Source organism: Candida pseudojiufengensis, assembly GCF_024610245.1.
Source record: "Candida pseudojiufengensis strain CBS 10847 chromosome Unknown scaffold1, whole genome shotgun sequence".
Classification (NCBI taxonomy): Eukaryota; Fungi; Ascomycota; class Pichiomycetes; order Serinales; family Debaryomycetaceae; genus Lodderomyces; species Lodderomyces pseudojiufengensis.
Window position 1 is genome coordinate 329283 of NW_026261530.1, and position 15802 is coordinate 345084.

The 15802-nt window shown below is 31.7% G+C and overlaps 7 protein-coding genes across 7 annotated transcripts; 3 read left to right on the forward strand and 4 right to left on the reverse strand. All coding sequences in view use genetic code 12, as the record gives it.

The window, feature by feature from the left end:
* Positions 1-21: 21 nt before the first annotated feature.
* KGF55_003262 (uncharacterized protein) lies at positions 22-513 on the forward strand (the record flags this gene model as incomplete). Its single annotated transcript, XM_051758036.1, has 1 exon — positions 22-513. The coding sequence occupies one exon, from the start codon at positions 22-24 to the stop codon at positions 511-513; it is 492 nt and encodes a 163-aa protein (XP_051613634.1).
* Positions 514-2452: 1939 nt separating this feature from the next.
* Positions 2453-4111, forward strand: MUP1 (Mup1p; the record flags this gene model as incomplete). Its single annotated transcript, XM_051758037.1, has 1 exon — positions 2453-4111. One exon carries the CDS (start codon positions 2453-2455, stop codon positions 4109-4111), a length of 1659 nt encoding a protein of 552 aa, XP_051613635.1.
* An 880-nt stretch (positions 4112-4991) lies between these two features.
* Positions 4992-5414, reverse strand: KGF55_003264 (mitochondrial 54S ribosomal protein mL43; the record flags this gene model as incomplete). Its single annotated transcript, XM_051758038.1, has 1 exon — positions 4992-5414. The coding sequence occupies one exon, from the start codon at positions 5412-5414 to the stop codon at positions 4992-4994; it is 423 nt and encodes a 140-aa protein (XP_051613636.1).
* A 1293-nt stretch (positions 5415-6707) lies between these two features.
* Positions 6708-7490, reverse strand: ZCF3 (Zcf3p; the record flags this gene model as incomplete). The annotated part of the gene is made up of 1 exon (XM_051758039.1): positions 6708-7490. The coding sequence occupies one exon, from the start codon at positions 7488-7490 to the stop codon at positions 6708-6710; it is 783 nt and encodes a 260-aa protein (XP_051613637.1).
* A 1915-nt stretch (positions 7491-9405) lies between these two features.
* Positions 9406-10566, reverse strand: KGF55_003266 (sulfonate dioxygenase; the record flags this gene model as incomplete). The annotated part of the gene is made up of 1 exon (XM_051758040.1): positions 9406-10566. One exon carries the CDS (start codon positions 10564-10566, stop codon positions 9406-9408), a length of 1161 nt encoding a protein of 386 aa, XP_051613638.1.
* A 544-nt stretch (positions 10567-11110) lies between these two features.
* CTA3 (Cta3p) lies at positions 11111-14736 on the reverse strand (the record flags this gene model as incomplete). The annotated part of the gene is made up of 2 exons (XM_051758042.1): positions 11111-14661; positions 14721-14736. 2 exons carry the CDS (start codon positions 14734-14736, stop codon positions 11111-11113), a joined length of 3567 nt encoding a protein of 1188 aa, XP_051613639.1.
* Positions 14737-15142: 406 nt separating this feature from the next.
* GAR1 (H/ACA snoRNP pseudouridylase subunit) lies at positions 15143-15742 on the forward strand (the record flags this gene model as incomplete). Its single annotated transcript, XM_051758043.1, has 1 exon — positions 15143-15742. The coding sequence occupies one exon, from the start codon at positions 15143-15145 to the stop codon at positions 15740-15742; it is 600 nt and encodes a 199-aa protein (XP_051613640.1).
* Positions 15743-15802: the final 60 nt, after the last annotated feature.

Here is a 15802-nt window from a genome sequence, read left to right on the forward strand (position 1 = left end):
TTTTTTTCAACAACATCAATAATGTTTGTCATAGGTTCTGCAATAGCAATAGGTGCAATAGCTCATCAAGAACGTAAGAAAAAGAAAAAAGCAAGAATACACTCAATTGAAACTTATAATAGATTACAACAACAACAACATACAAATGGTTATAGACGAGATAATCCACGTCCAGGTCATCCTGCTTCATTTAATTCACAATCACATGGACCACCACCACAATCTCAATATGCAAAAGGAAGAGTAAATCAAAATAATAATCAATATAGAAGACCTCGTCCTCAACAACAATTTAGAGCAAATTATCAACAGTCATCACCACAACCACCTCATCAACCAATTCATAATAAAAGTAATAAATCTTCATCACATCAACAAAATAATCATACAAATTACAATAGACAAGGTTCTAGCCATAGTAGAAGATCTCAACCTTCTGCAAGTCAACCACCTGTTCGATCAATGGTTAGAGATAGTGAAACTTTTGATCCTCCACCTGCTTATACTCCTTGAAATTTCAGATTTCCATTATACCATTGGTTCCATCTACTTTTAGGTTTCGAATTTTGCTTTTTTTGATTCTTACACCGGTACGTTTATATAGTTTACGATTTCAATGTATATTATTACTTTTAAGTTCATTTGTAACTCTTGATGATATATGTGTCGGCTAAATATGTTGTTGTAGTATGACATCATTTGTAAGTATATACACTAATTAAATATATGTCGAAACTATAAAAAAAAAAAAAAATGACAACACTCAATCAGTGTCGCATAACGATTTTCGAGACACGCTCGTAAAATAAAAGTTGCTCTTCGTCAAATATTTCGTTTAGTTCTAGACTTTACTAAATCTTGTTGCACCTCTAGTAGGATTCCACTTTTGACTTACGTTGTTTAAGTCTAAATACATCGTACTCCTCTTTTATTTCATCAAGATAAAAATCAGTTATCAAAATTGAAGTAATTTGCTTGGTACAAGTAGCCACAATGACTATGCTCTAGAATGGTTGGCTGATAAGAAATACTCCGTAAGACTTTCTCTTGGCAGTGGGATATGTTCATGGAGTTTAGAGAATTAAATCTGGAGTACGTAATTCCTGAAATATTGAAAAATAAAATTCAGAATTCCAATAGTTCTGCAACACTATACGATTTGAAAAATTCTATTTGCCTAAAATCATCAGATCTCAGATCTCGAATCTAGATCTCAGATCTAAAAAAAGTACGGACCAGATCGAATTCATATTGACAAACAATACGGACAACGAAACTAACTCATCGCTACATTTACCTTCGTATATATATCTCCGTGAATAAAAAACAATTATTGCCCTGATTGAACCCTATGGCCTCCACAGTTTTGCAATTAAATGCATGATCCGTAGAAGAGTATGAGAGAGACGCAGATCTCAAATATTTTAAGAGAAGAAAATTTTTCATCATTAAGCTTTACTTATGAAGTTATGCTGATCGATTAGTTGAAATATTGTCCTTTAAAAACTAGAGTATAAGAGAATCAATTTAAATACAAAATTAGACTGGAGAAAAAAAATTATTAAAATGCCAAAAATTTTGTAACAACATGTGACCACAGTTTTAGATTTTTTGTCTGTATTAGGAAAAGCGGTTAGTAAGAGCCTAATTATAGATTTATATATTAAACAAATCACTCTCGTTCTACTCCATTGAGAATTAAATAAAAGGTACGAATAAAGATTTTCCGATGGTTATCTCTTCTCGTTACTACTTATATTTTTTCCGAAGCTATCTGTCAAACTTTATGAACAATTTTCAATATTTCAATTCATTCAACAAGAGTCTTGTGACCATAAATCTATGGCAAAGTACAACGTTATTCAAAATTAAATATTTTATTTTTGTTATACGGTGGCTCTTGAATTGCTTTGCATAAATTATTGTGGTAAATAGGACGAGAAAATGTTTTTCTGTTGTAGTAATTAAGGCGATTTCTTGAAATGCCGTTTTATTTTCTTAACACCATGTTTTTGTGTTACGATGCTCCTACTAAATTTAAACTTTTAAACTGTAACCGTTTTCTTTTTATTTTTTTTTATTTTTTCTGCCACAATTTAAATTTGATTTAATTTTTAACAAGGTAACAAATTTAAGAAAAGTTACATTTAAAACAAAAGAAATTAGTTTCAAAATTTTTTTATTATTTACATCGCATTTTTTCTCAATTACAACCAAGTTCATTTGATATATAAATACAATCTCAATTATTCCAATTTTCATTTTCATACAACATTTCATTAACTTCAATCACTCACATTTCAATTACTAAATCAAATATCATTTCACTACCCCTTAATTGAGTTGTTACACAAAATTTTGAGTTTCATATTTTTTTTAAGTCAAAAATCAACACGAAGTATCTAAAACACGTCCATCAACTACAAATCTATCAATAGCTTAACTTATTATAATGGGATTCTCAGATATCTATAAGTTTCTGAGCTCAACAAACTCAGAGAAGGTCCCAGAGGATAATTTCGAGAACCAGAGTCAACTAAGTTCTAATTCTGAAAAGGAAATTGCAGTTATACAAACCGACCATAATGTTAAAGAAATAGGAATAGTCTCTGCCTCGTTCTTGATGCTCAATAGAATGTTGGGAGCTGGAATCTTTAGCACATTATCCGTTATCTTGTCCCTTTCAAACAGTGTTGGAACAGCTCTCATCTTGCAATTGTGTGGAAGTTTGATCGCCCTAACAGGATTATTGGTTTATTGTGAATTAGGAGTTGCGCTACCACGTAACGGAGGTGAAAAAAATTATCTTGAATACATGTTCAAAAAGCCAAAGTTCTTGATTACAGCCATGTATGCTTCATACGTCTTCTTCCTTGGCTGGGCTGCTGGCAATTCACTTGTGGTGGCTGAGTACCTCCTTAACGCAGCTGGCGTTGAACCAGGTCAATGGAATTCTAGAGGTATTGGTGTTGCTATAATTACTTTTGCTTTTTTGATAAATGCAATAAATGTTAAAGCCGGTTTATTTTTAGCTAACGCTTTAGGGGTATTTAAGATTGCAATAGTTTTATTTATTTCAGTAACAGGTTGGGTTGCATTAGGTGGGGGAATTAAAACAAATAACTTTCAGCCAACTGGTAATTTTCATAATGCATTTAGTGGTCCAGCACCAACAGGATTTGGAGTTGTCAATGCATTATATAATGTTATTTGGTCATATGTTGGTTACTCAAATGCTAATTATGCTTTAGGTGAAATAAAAAATCCACACAAAGTATTGAGAGTAGCTGCTCCTACAGCTTTCATTGGTTTAGCCATTATTTATATGTTTGTTTATATTGCATATTTTGCAGTTGTACCAAAAGAAGAAATTGCTAGTTCAGGTAGAATTGTTGCGGCTTCATTTTTCAAATATGCTTTTGGAGATACAGCTGAAAAGGCTGCTTCAGTTTTTGTTGCATTATCAGCTTGGGCAAATGTTATGTCAGTTATTTTTTCACAAGGTAGAATTATTCAACAATTGGGTCGTGAAGGTGCTTTACCATTTTCAAGATTTTTTGCAACTTCTAAACCATTCGGTACTCCATTTGTTGGTTTGTTCCAGCATTGGATTGTTTGTATTGTTACAATGTTAGCTCCTCCACCAGGTGATGCTTATAATTTTATATTAAATTTAATTTCATATCCATTAAATGTTGTCAATACTGCAGTGGCTGGTGGCCTACTTTTCATTTATTATAAAAGATATAAAGGTCAAGCAGAATGGAATCCCCCAATTAAAGCTAGTGTTCCAGTAATCATCTTTTTTTTCCTTGCTTCATTATATTTAATTGTTGCACCATATATTCCACCTCAAGGTGGTCAAAAAGTATATAATGATATGCCATATTGGATTCATGCTGTTGTGACTTGGGGTGTTTTTGGAATTGGATTTGCATATTGGCTTGTTTGGGTTAAAATTTTACCATACTTTGGTGGTTATAAATTGATAGCGAAAGAAATCCTTGGTGATGATGGATTTTGGAGAAATAAAATTTATAAAGTGTCAAAAGATTCAATTGATGCTGATGTTACTTCTGAGATTCAAGATGGTGGAGAAATTGTTCATTAAATGTTTCTCATAGCATTATCATCTTCAATCACAAAAGGTAAATTCGTAAAAGTATTAACATGTCACTTTATTTTAATTCTCTTGTATATTAGTTAAGTTTTTAATTCAATGGGTTTAGTGAATATAAAATTCAAAAACGAGACAAGCATGTGTAGAGGAGCGTACTCTTTTCAACATTTTTACTCTGAGAAGCTTATCGCAGAAGTTATTAGCTCATTCTTGTAATAACTTTTGTAGTTTAGAAAAGTAAGTTTTTTTTAACGTAACCAGTCGGTTGTTACACAAAATTGAAAGTTGTCATTTGGGCTAAAATAATATTGGCAATGAAGAAATCTAGTTTCTTAATAAAAGATATTCTTCGAAAGTTCAGTTAACTACCAGCTGGAAATCAGTGGGGCATTTAATCATTCTGGCATGTGAGTTACTAGCTTTGAAATTCACTGAAGCTTGAAGAATCATGAACAAGAAGCCTTATCTCCACTTTATCCGTTATCTTGTCCCTTTCAAACAGTGTTGGAACAGCTCTCATCTTGCAATTGTGTGGTAGTTTGATCGCCTTTACAGGTTTATTGGTTTATTGTGAGTTAGGAGTTGCTTTACCACGTAACGGAGGGGAGAAAAACTATCTTGAATATATGTTCAAAAAGCCAAAGTTCTTGATTACAGCCATGTATGCTTCATACGTCTTCTTCCTTGGCTGTTCCGTCTCCAAATGCTTATTTGTTGGGGATTGTCGTTCAATGGAAGTCTAGAGGTATGGGTTTATCATCCCGAGCTCGTCGAGGGATCATAGTCTAGTCAATCCATTAATTTTGTTCATTAAAAATTTTGTTGTAAGAACAACATTTCCTATTTACAGTCTATCCAAGTTTTATTATAATTAAATGGTATATCTATAACCTTTTGGTGCATGTAATGGTGACCATATACCTCTAACAGATTGATTTTCAGATATAACTTTATGATTACATTTAAATAAATCATTTCCAGATCTTTGTAAATATTCATTAATTTTATTTATAATTTCATTAGTTTTTAAGTTTTTTATATTAATTTCTTGAATTTTAGAATTATTATAATGAAATATTAATTTTGGATGACCCAGTCTTTTTAAAATTTCAAACGTTGTTTGTGGTTTTGATTCTGCTATTTTATTTATTGTTCCATTTGTTAATATAGTTCTTAAACCTTGTGATGATCCTCCCCAATTACAATATTGTAGTGTAAGTTTATGACATGGATTTATAAATGCTCCAACTCCATTCCTCGATATTGATTTAGTCGCTATAGCTTTTACAGGCATGATGTGTTGTTGTGATTAGATTGTTAGCTAAGGTAATGATTATCTCATATCATATGAATCGATTATTGAAGTTGAAATTTTTTTAAATTTTATTTTGTCGTGTAACATGACACAAAAGTTCAAATGATTTTGCAACCATACAAAAGCATGAATAGTGCAATATCCTACATCCATTAACTCTTGTTTCTTATATATGTATATATTTGGACGTATACGTGTGAGAATAAATTAGCTTTGATCAAAGCATTAATTTGATTTGTGATTTTAGCAGAATTTGCTGAAGCCTAAGTATTCACAATATCCAGTTATATAAACTGAACAAATTATTGTATCATCACTAATGATAATTTCAACAACTATTAAAAATTTATATATTTTTGAATCCATTAGTTTGAATCAAAGCAGTCAGGATCGGTACTTCATCAAAATAAAGTTCTAGTTTTAGTTTTTTCTGAGAATTTAATTATTTGGCACGAAAATTGATTAAGATTTCAATTTAATACATAGCAATGTTATGGAAAAATTTATTTGGGAGGTACAACTTCCAAGAATGAAATAGATATTCACATGGGGCCAAAATATCATCCAAAGCATTTTATAAGGTTTTAATTGTTGAGAAGTTGTGTCATGAAACAAGAAAATATCGTCCATGTTCACTGAGTTACAATGAGAGGAAGACCTCCCCAGCTTTTGCCAGTTCAAAGGGCTACAAAGTAACAGTATCCAACACGGGTGGAAAATAATTTCACCTCTGTAAGTCGACAATATAGTTCAACATATTCATGTTGGATCATACAATTGTTATAATTGATATAATCCCTAACATTAAATATTCGATTTATCAATTTGATCTACATACATAATGCTCCACTACATTTCGAAAAAAAAGAAATTTTAAGATTTCTCTTCGATCTCACTTGACATTTAAAGTACATTGTGGATCTTTTTTGTTTTATTATTCTATGTATGTTGAGTAAAAAGTGGCGCTTACTCAAATGGCTCGAAATAGTATTTGAAAGAAAAAATTAAAAAAGAACGGCAATTTACTTGAGCAAGTTTATGGAAGTAACGGTAGTCAAAGAATATTCGAACTACAACATCTCATCTATTAACCCTTGTGAATATTTTATTTAACCTGATATATACTATACTAAAATAAATCCCTATAAAGAGTATGAAAAATTATTGATTAAGAACTGTGTTGAAAAAAATTACCCATGAAAAATAAAATTTGCCGCGTTTAGTAATTAAACGAGTGAAAAAAAAAAAAATCTAACCTGTAATATAAACGATTCAATTAATTTCACACAAGTCCTTTCGAGAATTAAAACTTGTTATGATGAATCTTGTTCGACTTTCTTCTGAAACAACTTTGTTTGGTTGTGGAATGGTTTGTTCATTAGATTTACTCTGAATCTTGGTGTTATCATCATTTTCATTTTTTGATCCTCTTACATTACTATCTTTAGCATGTAATTTATAGTTGAAATTATATAACGGAGGTAAACTTATATAACTAATTTCATTATTAGGACTATTAGGATGACTGTATAAAGAAACAGGTGATTGAATAGGACTTGGATATGGATTTTGTTTTTCTGATATTTTTTGTTTTTCATGTGATTCTTGTTGTTTGGTTGATGGTAATTCTTGTTTCTTTATAACTGGAGGTGTTATTGTAGTGATTGGAGATGCCAATAATGAGTTTATATCACATTTAGTTGATCTTACAGTTGATACATTATCCGAACACTTCCTTGTTTCTGCACTCAACTCTTTAGGTCCTTCTTTAGTAGGTGTTGGTTCTGGCCAACAACATTGAAGGAAATTTCTAGTACAAGCTTGACATTTACCATTTACTTTATCTTCATCACATTTCTTCTTTCTTTTTCGACATGTAAAACAACCAGTTTTAGTTCTTCTTTTTATCTGACTTTCATCTTTCTTTATTTTTGGCTTTGTGATTTTTTTTGTTGAATTTAATTTTTTAATATTTAAAACATTTGAAGTTGAAGTTGTAGTTGGTTTAACAGCAATATTAAGAACTTGTTGATAAGATCTATAATTCAAATCCATGATATATTATTATAAAGTTGAATAAATGATTCATAAAGAAAGAAATTAAAAATTTTTTTTAAATGATTATTTATGTTTTAGTTGTAATATATTTTTGAAAGGTAATTATTATTTGAATTTCGCTGTTTATTATACAATTTGGGATATTTTTTTATTATGTAACTTAACTTTAAATGGTATGTAAACTCGAAAAAGAATAAGGACGCGACTTGATACTTGACACAAAATATATGTCATGTGAAGAATCACATTGCACGACAATGACAGTTTCATGACATTTAAAAATATTGCAAATCTGTTTATTGAAATTGAATGAATTAGATACTCATTTACTATTTTCTGTTGCAAACTGTACAATAGAGTCAATAGTTCATTACTTTCATACTTTATTTTTTGCAGATATGTACAAAAAACCAGCTTCAGAGTTCTTATATATTTGCACTTAAAAATCTAACTTCTTCCTATATAGGTTTGATACGACTTGAAGCTTGTTCCAAAGTATCCTCTTGTATAATCTATCATAAGAATAATCCATATATGAAGGTAATGGATAAATTGAAAATTTATACATCGGCCGATGCTTTATTCCAAATTCTTTTGTTTAGATTAGATTCTGTTGATGATGAAGATTTACAACCAATTATTGGATAAATTTTAAGTCATGGATAAAAAGAATGAGGGGATCACTTTATTGGGGTGATTTTATAAGTATGGATTAGATGAGATTATTGAATGAATTGAATTATCATCAAGAGACTGCTTATAAATCTCAAATTAATTTACTCAATATATTATATTTGGATTCGTCAGGTAATAAGAAACCTCCAGATCCTACGATTTTAGTCTCTAATTGGATCGTATATCAATTTAATTAAAACTCAAAGTTGGATGTTTAAGATGAATGTTTTTCAATGATTTCTTACTTGAAAGAAATGAGTGATAGCATACAGCACCATGCTGATGAACATAGTGTTTGATTTACACTACTGATTTATTCATGATTCATTCTGTTGAAAGAATTAACATGCATGCAGGGTGTACTATAAAAGTTTGAGAAAAGGAGAAAAGGATGTAATTAAAGGTTATAAAGGAAAGAAAAGCCCATATCAATGCAGATGCATAAGAAAAAATTCACATCAAATCAGAATGAAAACCAATATTTAGTGTATCAACTTGATACAAGGTTTTAATTTCAAAATTCCATTCAGATAAGAGAAATATGGTAACATTCTTCCCAAAAATTAATTAGAGGAAATAAAAAAAGAAGTATTCAAAGAAAAAGTTTGGTGAATATATTTTGATGATATTGATCCCAAAAGTAAATATGGTTTAATTGTTAGATCAAAAAGTACTATAAATGAATTTATGATGCTCGTTTCATCTTACCATTTGAAAATGAATTAGCCTAAATCAAAATAGTCCATTTAATTTTTCATTTTCAAATCAATCTAATCCGATATTTATTAGCTAATCAATATTCCGTCGTTGATGAAATTGTTTAGTTCTCACATCAATTAATCAAGTTCATAATTTCAATTTGTTTAGATTATTGATTATAATCTAAATTTAAAATTTTTTTCTAAGCTTTATACTTATTTATTTCCTATTAAGGTAAATCTATCTTGCCTTCCTTAATCAAGATGTATTCTAAGACTTTATATTGTAGTACTAAGTATCGGTATGCATTGTCAGTTCAATGCAGAATGCTATTGTCAAAATTATTTTATTTATCCGGATTTTCTTCCTGCATATAAGGAAACTAACTTGAAACTTCAAACGAAGATAAGTTCAAGACTGCGATGGAAAGTTAGATTCAATTTAAAGACTAAGATATTAAATTTCCATAAACTTTTATTCACTATGTATATTACTAAGCTATATCTAAATCTGAATTTAGCACCAGGCTGAATTTTCTTTAAATTGGTTTAATATGATTCAAAGCTTGTTCTAAATCACCAGGAGTATATTCTTCTTTGTTCAAGTCCTCTAGATCAGCAATAGGCCTCTCACCCAAGCAGCTAATACGGAAAGCGTGCCTCACAACACCGTCATCAGTGTCAAAATTTGCTGAATGTGAAACACTGTTGTTTTGGAAAAAAATTAGCTTATTCCTAGATCCTCTTTCCCAGTTAAGTCTTAATTGTAAATCATGACTTCTTTCAATTAAGTTGTACAAGAAATCCAATAAGTAATCACTTTCTTCTTTCTTCAATTCAACGATTCTTCTACCAAATGCTCTATTCACATAGATTGATTTCTCTTTAGTAACAGGATCCAATCTAATTAAAGGATGAATATTGGAAACAGCTTTTCTTCTTTCAACTCCTCCGTTATAAGTAGCGTTAGCAGCTTGATCTTGACTAGTGTGTAAAACATGTAAACCTTCTAATCTTTTTTGCATAGCTGGGGATAATCTTCTATAAGCTTCGGCTGTATCTGCAAACACAGTATCTCCACCATCACCACTTTCTAAAACTTGGAAAACAGTAAATTTACTAGGTGTAATTTCATATGTAACATCAGAATGAAAGCTTGTTTGTGTAGTACGATCTAAAAATATATCATTGACTTGTCCCTTTTCTGGTCTTCTATAGGTGATATGTAATTCAGGATATCCCTTTGGTGAACCACTACTTGGATGAATATGTAAATTTCCAAAATATTTACCAAAATTAACTGCAAATCCTGGACCTTTACTTGCAAAATCTTGATCATTAAATACCAAAACTTTTCTTTGAGCTAATAACAAGGCTAATTCATCTTTACCAGCATCATTTAATTGTGATATTTGAATACCATCAATTTCTGTGCCAAATTTAGGTGTGATTCTTTTAACAGTTTGAGAACCATCTTTTGGTAATAAGTTTGGGAAATTTGGATCAGCTCTAGTTGCAGGATCAATATGTTTTTCAAATTTCAATGGAGGATACTTTTGTCTTGGATCCCATGTTGGTAAAAAGTCAGGATATTTAGCTTGTTTTCTATTCTTCTCACTAATGATTAAAACACCATCTTCATCTACTTCATCAACATCTTTATTATAATGAATATCGAAATTACCAAATCTTTGAGCCATTGTGAATGATTATTTGAAAGTTTAGTTTAAAATTTGAAATAGATGTAAGGGTTCTATTTGAAATCGGAAATTGATTCCAATTTATAATAGCACGAGCTCATCCGATTTTGACATGACAACTGCTGATTCTTACTAATCCACAACTTAATTATCTTACGCCATAATAACAATACAAATTTAATAGATAAGAATTTTGGTAGCCCCAAAATTTCGGCTCGGGTTTGAAGCTTTCCGTGGTACATAACAAAGGCTCAGAACTTGAATTTAAATTATATCAACCATTATCCAAACTATTTTTAATATCCTACTTGCATCAACCGATTTTGTCCCGATGAATGATTCACTTATCTCTAAAATTATTAGAGGAAATACGTTTCCTGAGTCAATCGTTTCATTGGTCCTTCGTGAGATCAATTTTGTAATCTGGAGTAATCTTCTCGTTTTGGTATAACTTCCGATAAAAACGAGCCACATTTTTGAAAAAAAATAAAATTGATTAACTAGGATTAAATTTCTACATATTACTACACTAATAAATTTTAGGCTAAGCATTGTCCAATAAGTAATTTGTAGCAGCTTCTAAATCACCATTTTGATTGTTTAATGCTTCAATAGCAGTTTTTTCATCAAATCCCATCCCAATTAATTCCTGAATTGCATAATTGTCTAATTTTTGATCAGAATTAGAATTTTTATTTTCTGTCAATTTTTCATGTGAGATTTCTGGTTCTATTGGTTGAGCATTACCAAATCCACTAAACAATTGCTCCCATTCATCATTCTCACCAGAATCTCCTTCAAAAGTTCTCGATTTTTCTTCAAAGTTTGGTGCATTAGAATTCGTAAATTCTTCTCCCAATTCATAATTTTTATCATCAAATTCATCCTCTATATTATTATCTTGAGCAGCAACCTCTAAATCATTGAAATTTTCATCGAAAAAGTCATCTTTATCATTTGTCTCAGCTGTGGCTGGCACAAGGTCATTGAAAGCATCATCCGAAACTTTTATAGTTGTACCGGTTGTATCTTGTTGAGGTGATTTAAAATTATCTTTGGCATCATCAAATCTTTGTGAATCCTCATCCTCGGAATCACTTTCTTGATATTCAAGTTCTCTTATGGGTGGAAATTCAACATTGTCTGGAGATCTTGCTTCCTCTGAATTAACCATTTCAAAAGATGATGATCCTTTATCACTTTCACGACTTTCTTCTGGAGCTTGATCTATAGTATCTCTATCTGAAACATCAATATTATCATCTCTAACAGATAATGCAGCATTATTTTGAACACTAGAAGTTAATGACTCAGTTCTTTGAACTCCAACTAAAACACCTGGCATTCCAACCATACCACCAGCTATACCAGCATTATTACCTTGTGGAAATTGAAATTCTGAATTACTTGGTGACGTGATTGGTGTATCAGTTTCACTGGGATGATCGGTGGTAGTGGAGGAAGCAGTTGCATTTGTAGCATTATCAATTGGTTCGTTACTAGTAGATACGTTTTTAACTCCTTCAGTCAATTCATCAACATCTTTTTTATTATTTGTGTTTTGTTGTTCGAGGGTGGATATTGATTGCGTTTCATGCTCATGTTCTTCTGATCCGCCTAATGTATGTGAAACAGCATTAGCAACACCACCAATTGCCGCACCAACAGCAGCTCCAGCACCAAGGGCTATACCAGATGCAGAAAAATTAGAACTTGCTTTTGAAGGTTTATTGTTCTCTAATTCAACTTGTTTATTTTGTAATTCTTTTTGATGATTTTCTTGTTCCAATCTTTCCTTTTCAGCTCTATCAATTTCTTGTTGCAATTGCTTATGTAATGCCTCAATTTCAGCTATCTTGGATTTTAAATCTTCATTCTTAACAATTACAACTTGAGCTTGAGATTTTTTCACTGAAAGTTTATTTTGAAGTTCCTGAGTGTCAGAATTTTTATTTTCCAATTGTTTTTCAAGTTCAACTGTCTCAGCATTCAAAGCACCTAATTTCTCCTTTAAAGTATTGTTTTCTTTTTGTAACTCTTCAACAGCAACTTGTTTATTGTGTAATTGGGATGATAATGAATTAAGTTTGGCTTCAGAAATTGAAGCTTCAGACCTAAGTGCCTCAGTTTCTTCTTTAGCTACAGATAAGCTTTCTTCAACCTGTTTTACTTGTTTGACTTCATTTTCATATGAAGTTCTTAAAAATTTTAATTTATTCTCAAAATCTGCTTTTGCGTTGAGTATTTTCTTAAGTTCTTCTTCAACTTTAGTTTTCTTTTCATCAAGATTTGTTGTTTGCGTTCTAAGTGAATTTATTTGGTTTGATACATTTGCTAAATCCAATGTAGCTTGAGATAATTGAGCGGAATGTTTAGGATCAGCTAATAAATCATTATTATTCTGAGGTTGTTGATGAGTCTCAGGTGCTCTTGGTTCTTGACTGGCAGTTTGTTTTTTAGCTGGTGGTGGTGGAACTGATCTTAACGCATCATAGTTGATTTGCTTTTGTCCAGTAGAATCTGAAGGAATGTTGGGCACAGGGGCTGATTCATTACCTGTTGTCTGAGAATCTTTTCGTCCGTGAACATCCTCACCTAATAAACTTTCTTCTTTACTTTCAGGTATAGCTGGTGATGAAGATGGTAATGGAGATTGTTGTTGCATTAATGATTGACCAAATGTAGATGTAGGTTTAAAAGATCCAGTTAAAGTTGAACGAACTTTTGGTAAATCCCCATGAGTCAAGTCGCTGCTGGATGATCTTTGTTGTAATTGATGTTGTTTCGAAGGAACAGGTGGTTGTGGAGATGTACTTCCAAATATATCAGCTAAGTCATCAATCGAAGATTTTGATTTGTATGGAGGAGCTGATTTTGTCTCACTGGGTTTAGCTTGTTGCTGTTGTTGTTGTTGTTGTTGTTGTTGCTGTTGTGGTGAAGGTTGGTTGAACGTTTTCAAAGAATTGATCAAACTGTCAGGAATCACATTAGGTAAACTCTGTCCAGAGACTTTTCTATTGACCAAAAACAAAGCAATTCCAAATTCTAACTTAGTAAAAAGACCAGTATTTTGAATATCCGCCAAGTCCCAAATAGATGCCAAATCTTGTTGGTCTAATTTAGAAGTCATTAAAAATGAAGCCACTTGATCTGGATTTAATTGTCCTTTATGTTCTTTATCAAGACTATCGAATATGGAATCGTATTGAGCTTTCATTGTAGGAGTGGCAATCCATTCATTTGAGGATACTTCATTATTTGATACGTCCCTTGTTGGATGTCTTATAGCTGTTTGTTGTGAGCTTACTGAGCTTTGACGAGATGAAGGTTGCTGATAAGTTTGTGATGGGTGTGATGAACGAGATTGTGGTTGTGGTTGTGATTGTGACTGACTTTCTACAGATTGCCAAATTGATTCTGGTAAAAATGGAGGTAATTGCTTAATTTGACCACTCAATAAGCCTTGAATTAAGTGCATTGCAATGACAAATGCACCGACATTCAAATTACCTGTATTATTTCTATCAACCAAACTCCAAATTTGTCCCAACACTGAAGTTGGTAATCTAGCTTTCATAAATATATCTCTAGCTTGTGCACCGCCCAATTCACCTTGATATGATCCAACAGTTTTAACAAACAATTGTGAAAACTTTTGATAATCAGCTTGACTAATATTTTTCAAAGAAACTTGTGGAGTAGCCAGTTGAGGAATTGAATTATTTGGTTGACTTGATAAATATGAAGAATTAGTAGATTGTGACAGTAAACGTTGAGGTTGTTGTATATTTGCAAATTTGGGTAATGGGCCAGGAGTATCAGCTAATCCTTGAACAGGATGTTGACCTGATTGAGTATACCCAATCAATCTCATAGCATAGCAAAAACTATATTGATTTAAAAATCCTAAATTACTTTGATCAGCTAATTGCCATATCTCTCCTAATATAGCCGGAGGTAAACCAGATTTTTCAAAAGTTGATCTTGCTTTTTCTCCAGTGATTATACCAGTATTTTCAGTATCCAAAGATTTAAACAATTGAGTGTATAAAGCTTTTTCATCAGGAGTGAGACCTACTTTGAAACTGGGTGTGGCTAGATTTGACTAGTTAGTAATTGATCATTTGAAGGAAGTAGCGGCAATCGAAACATACGTTGTGAAGAACTCATTTTAGTAGGTAGATATCAATCTATTAATGAGATGTTGTTCCAGTATCTATATTGAATGTTTGCTTTGACTCAAATTGATGAAATCAATTGATTATATTAATGGTTCTATAAAGTTGGATTATTATTATTATCTCTTTGAATGAAATTGAATTCAATATTGGTTCAGTTTCGAGAGAACAAAATGCACGACATTTGATTAAAGGTCATTATTACATAATATACTCAGCTCGTATTACATAATCTCTTCAAACTGATTTTCCAAACGAATTTTTTTTAGAAGATGAGAAGCTTAATGAATAAGTAGGTCGATTAACCCAGATTGAACAAGTATATCATCCTAGAACTGAACCAAATTAGTTCAACATTTACCTTCATTATCAATTCATATATTTCACAATAAAACCAAATGAATAGAGGAAGAGGAGGATTTAGAGGTGGACGTGGAGGATCATTTGGCGGAAGACCAAATAATTTTCAACAAGGACCACCAGATACGGTGTTAGAAATGGGATCATTTATGCAAGCATGTGAAGGAGATATAGTGTGTCGTTCTATAAATGTTAAAATACCATATTTCAATGCACCAATATATTTAGAAAATAAAACACAAGTTGGTAAAGTTGATGAAATATTGGGACCTTTAAATGAAGTATTTTTTACTATAAAACCTAGTGAAGGTGTAAAAGCAGAATCATTCAAAGATGGAGATAAATTTTTCATAGGACCAGACAAATTGTTACCATTAGAAAGATTTTTGCCTAAACCTCCATCACTTGGACCAAAACCTAAAAAGAAAGCTGGAGCAGGAGGTGCTAGTGCAAGAGGAGGAAGAGGAGGAAGAGGTGGCAGTCGTGGTGGATTTGGAGCCAGAGGCGGAGGTAGAGGTGGAAGTCGTGGAGGTGGCTTTTCAGGAGGTCGTGGTGGCGGTCGTGGAGGATTCGGAAGAGGTGGTGGAATATCAAAACCAAGTAGAGGAGGATTTAGAGGTGGTAGAGGTGGTCGTTAATGAAAAGTGTTTATTTCTTTTATGATCATTATTAATAAATGTATATTAGTGTTTCAGAAC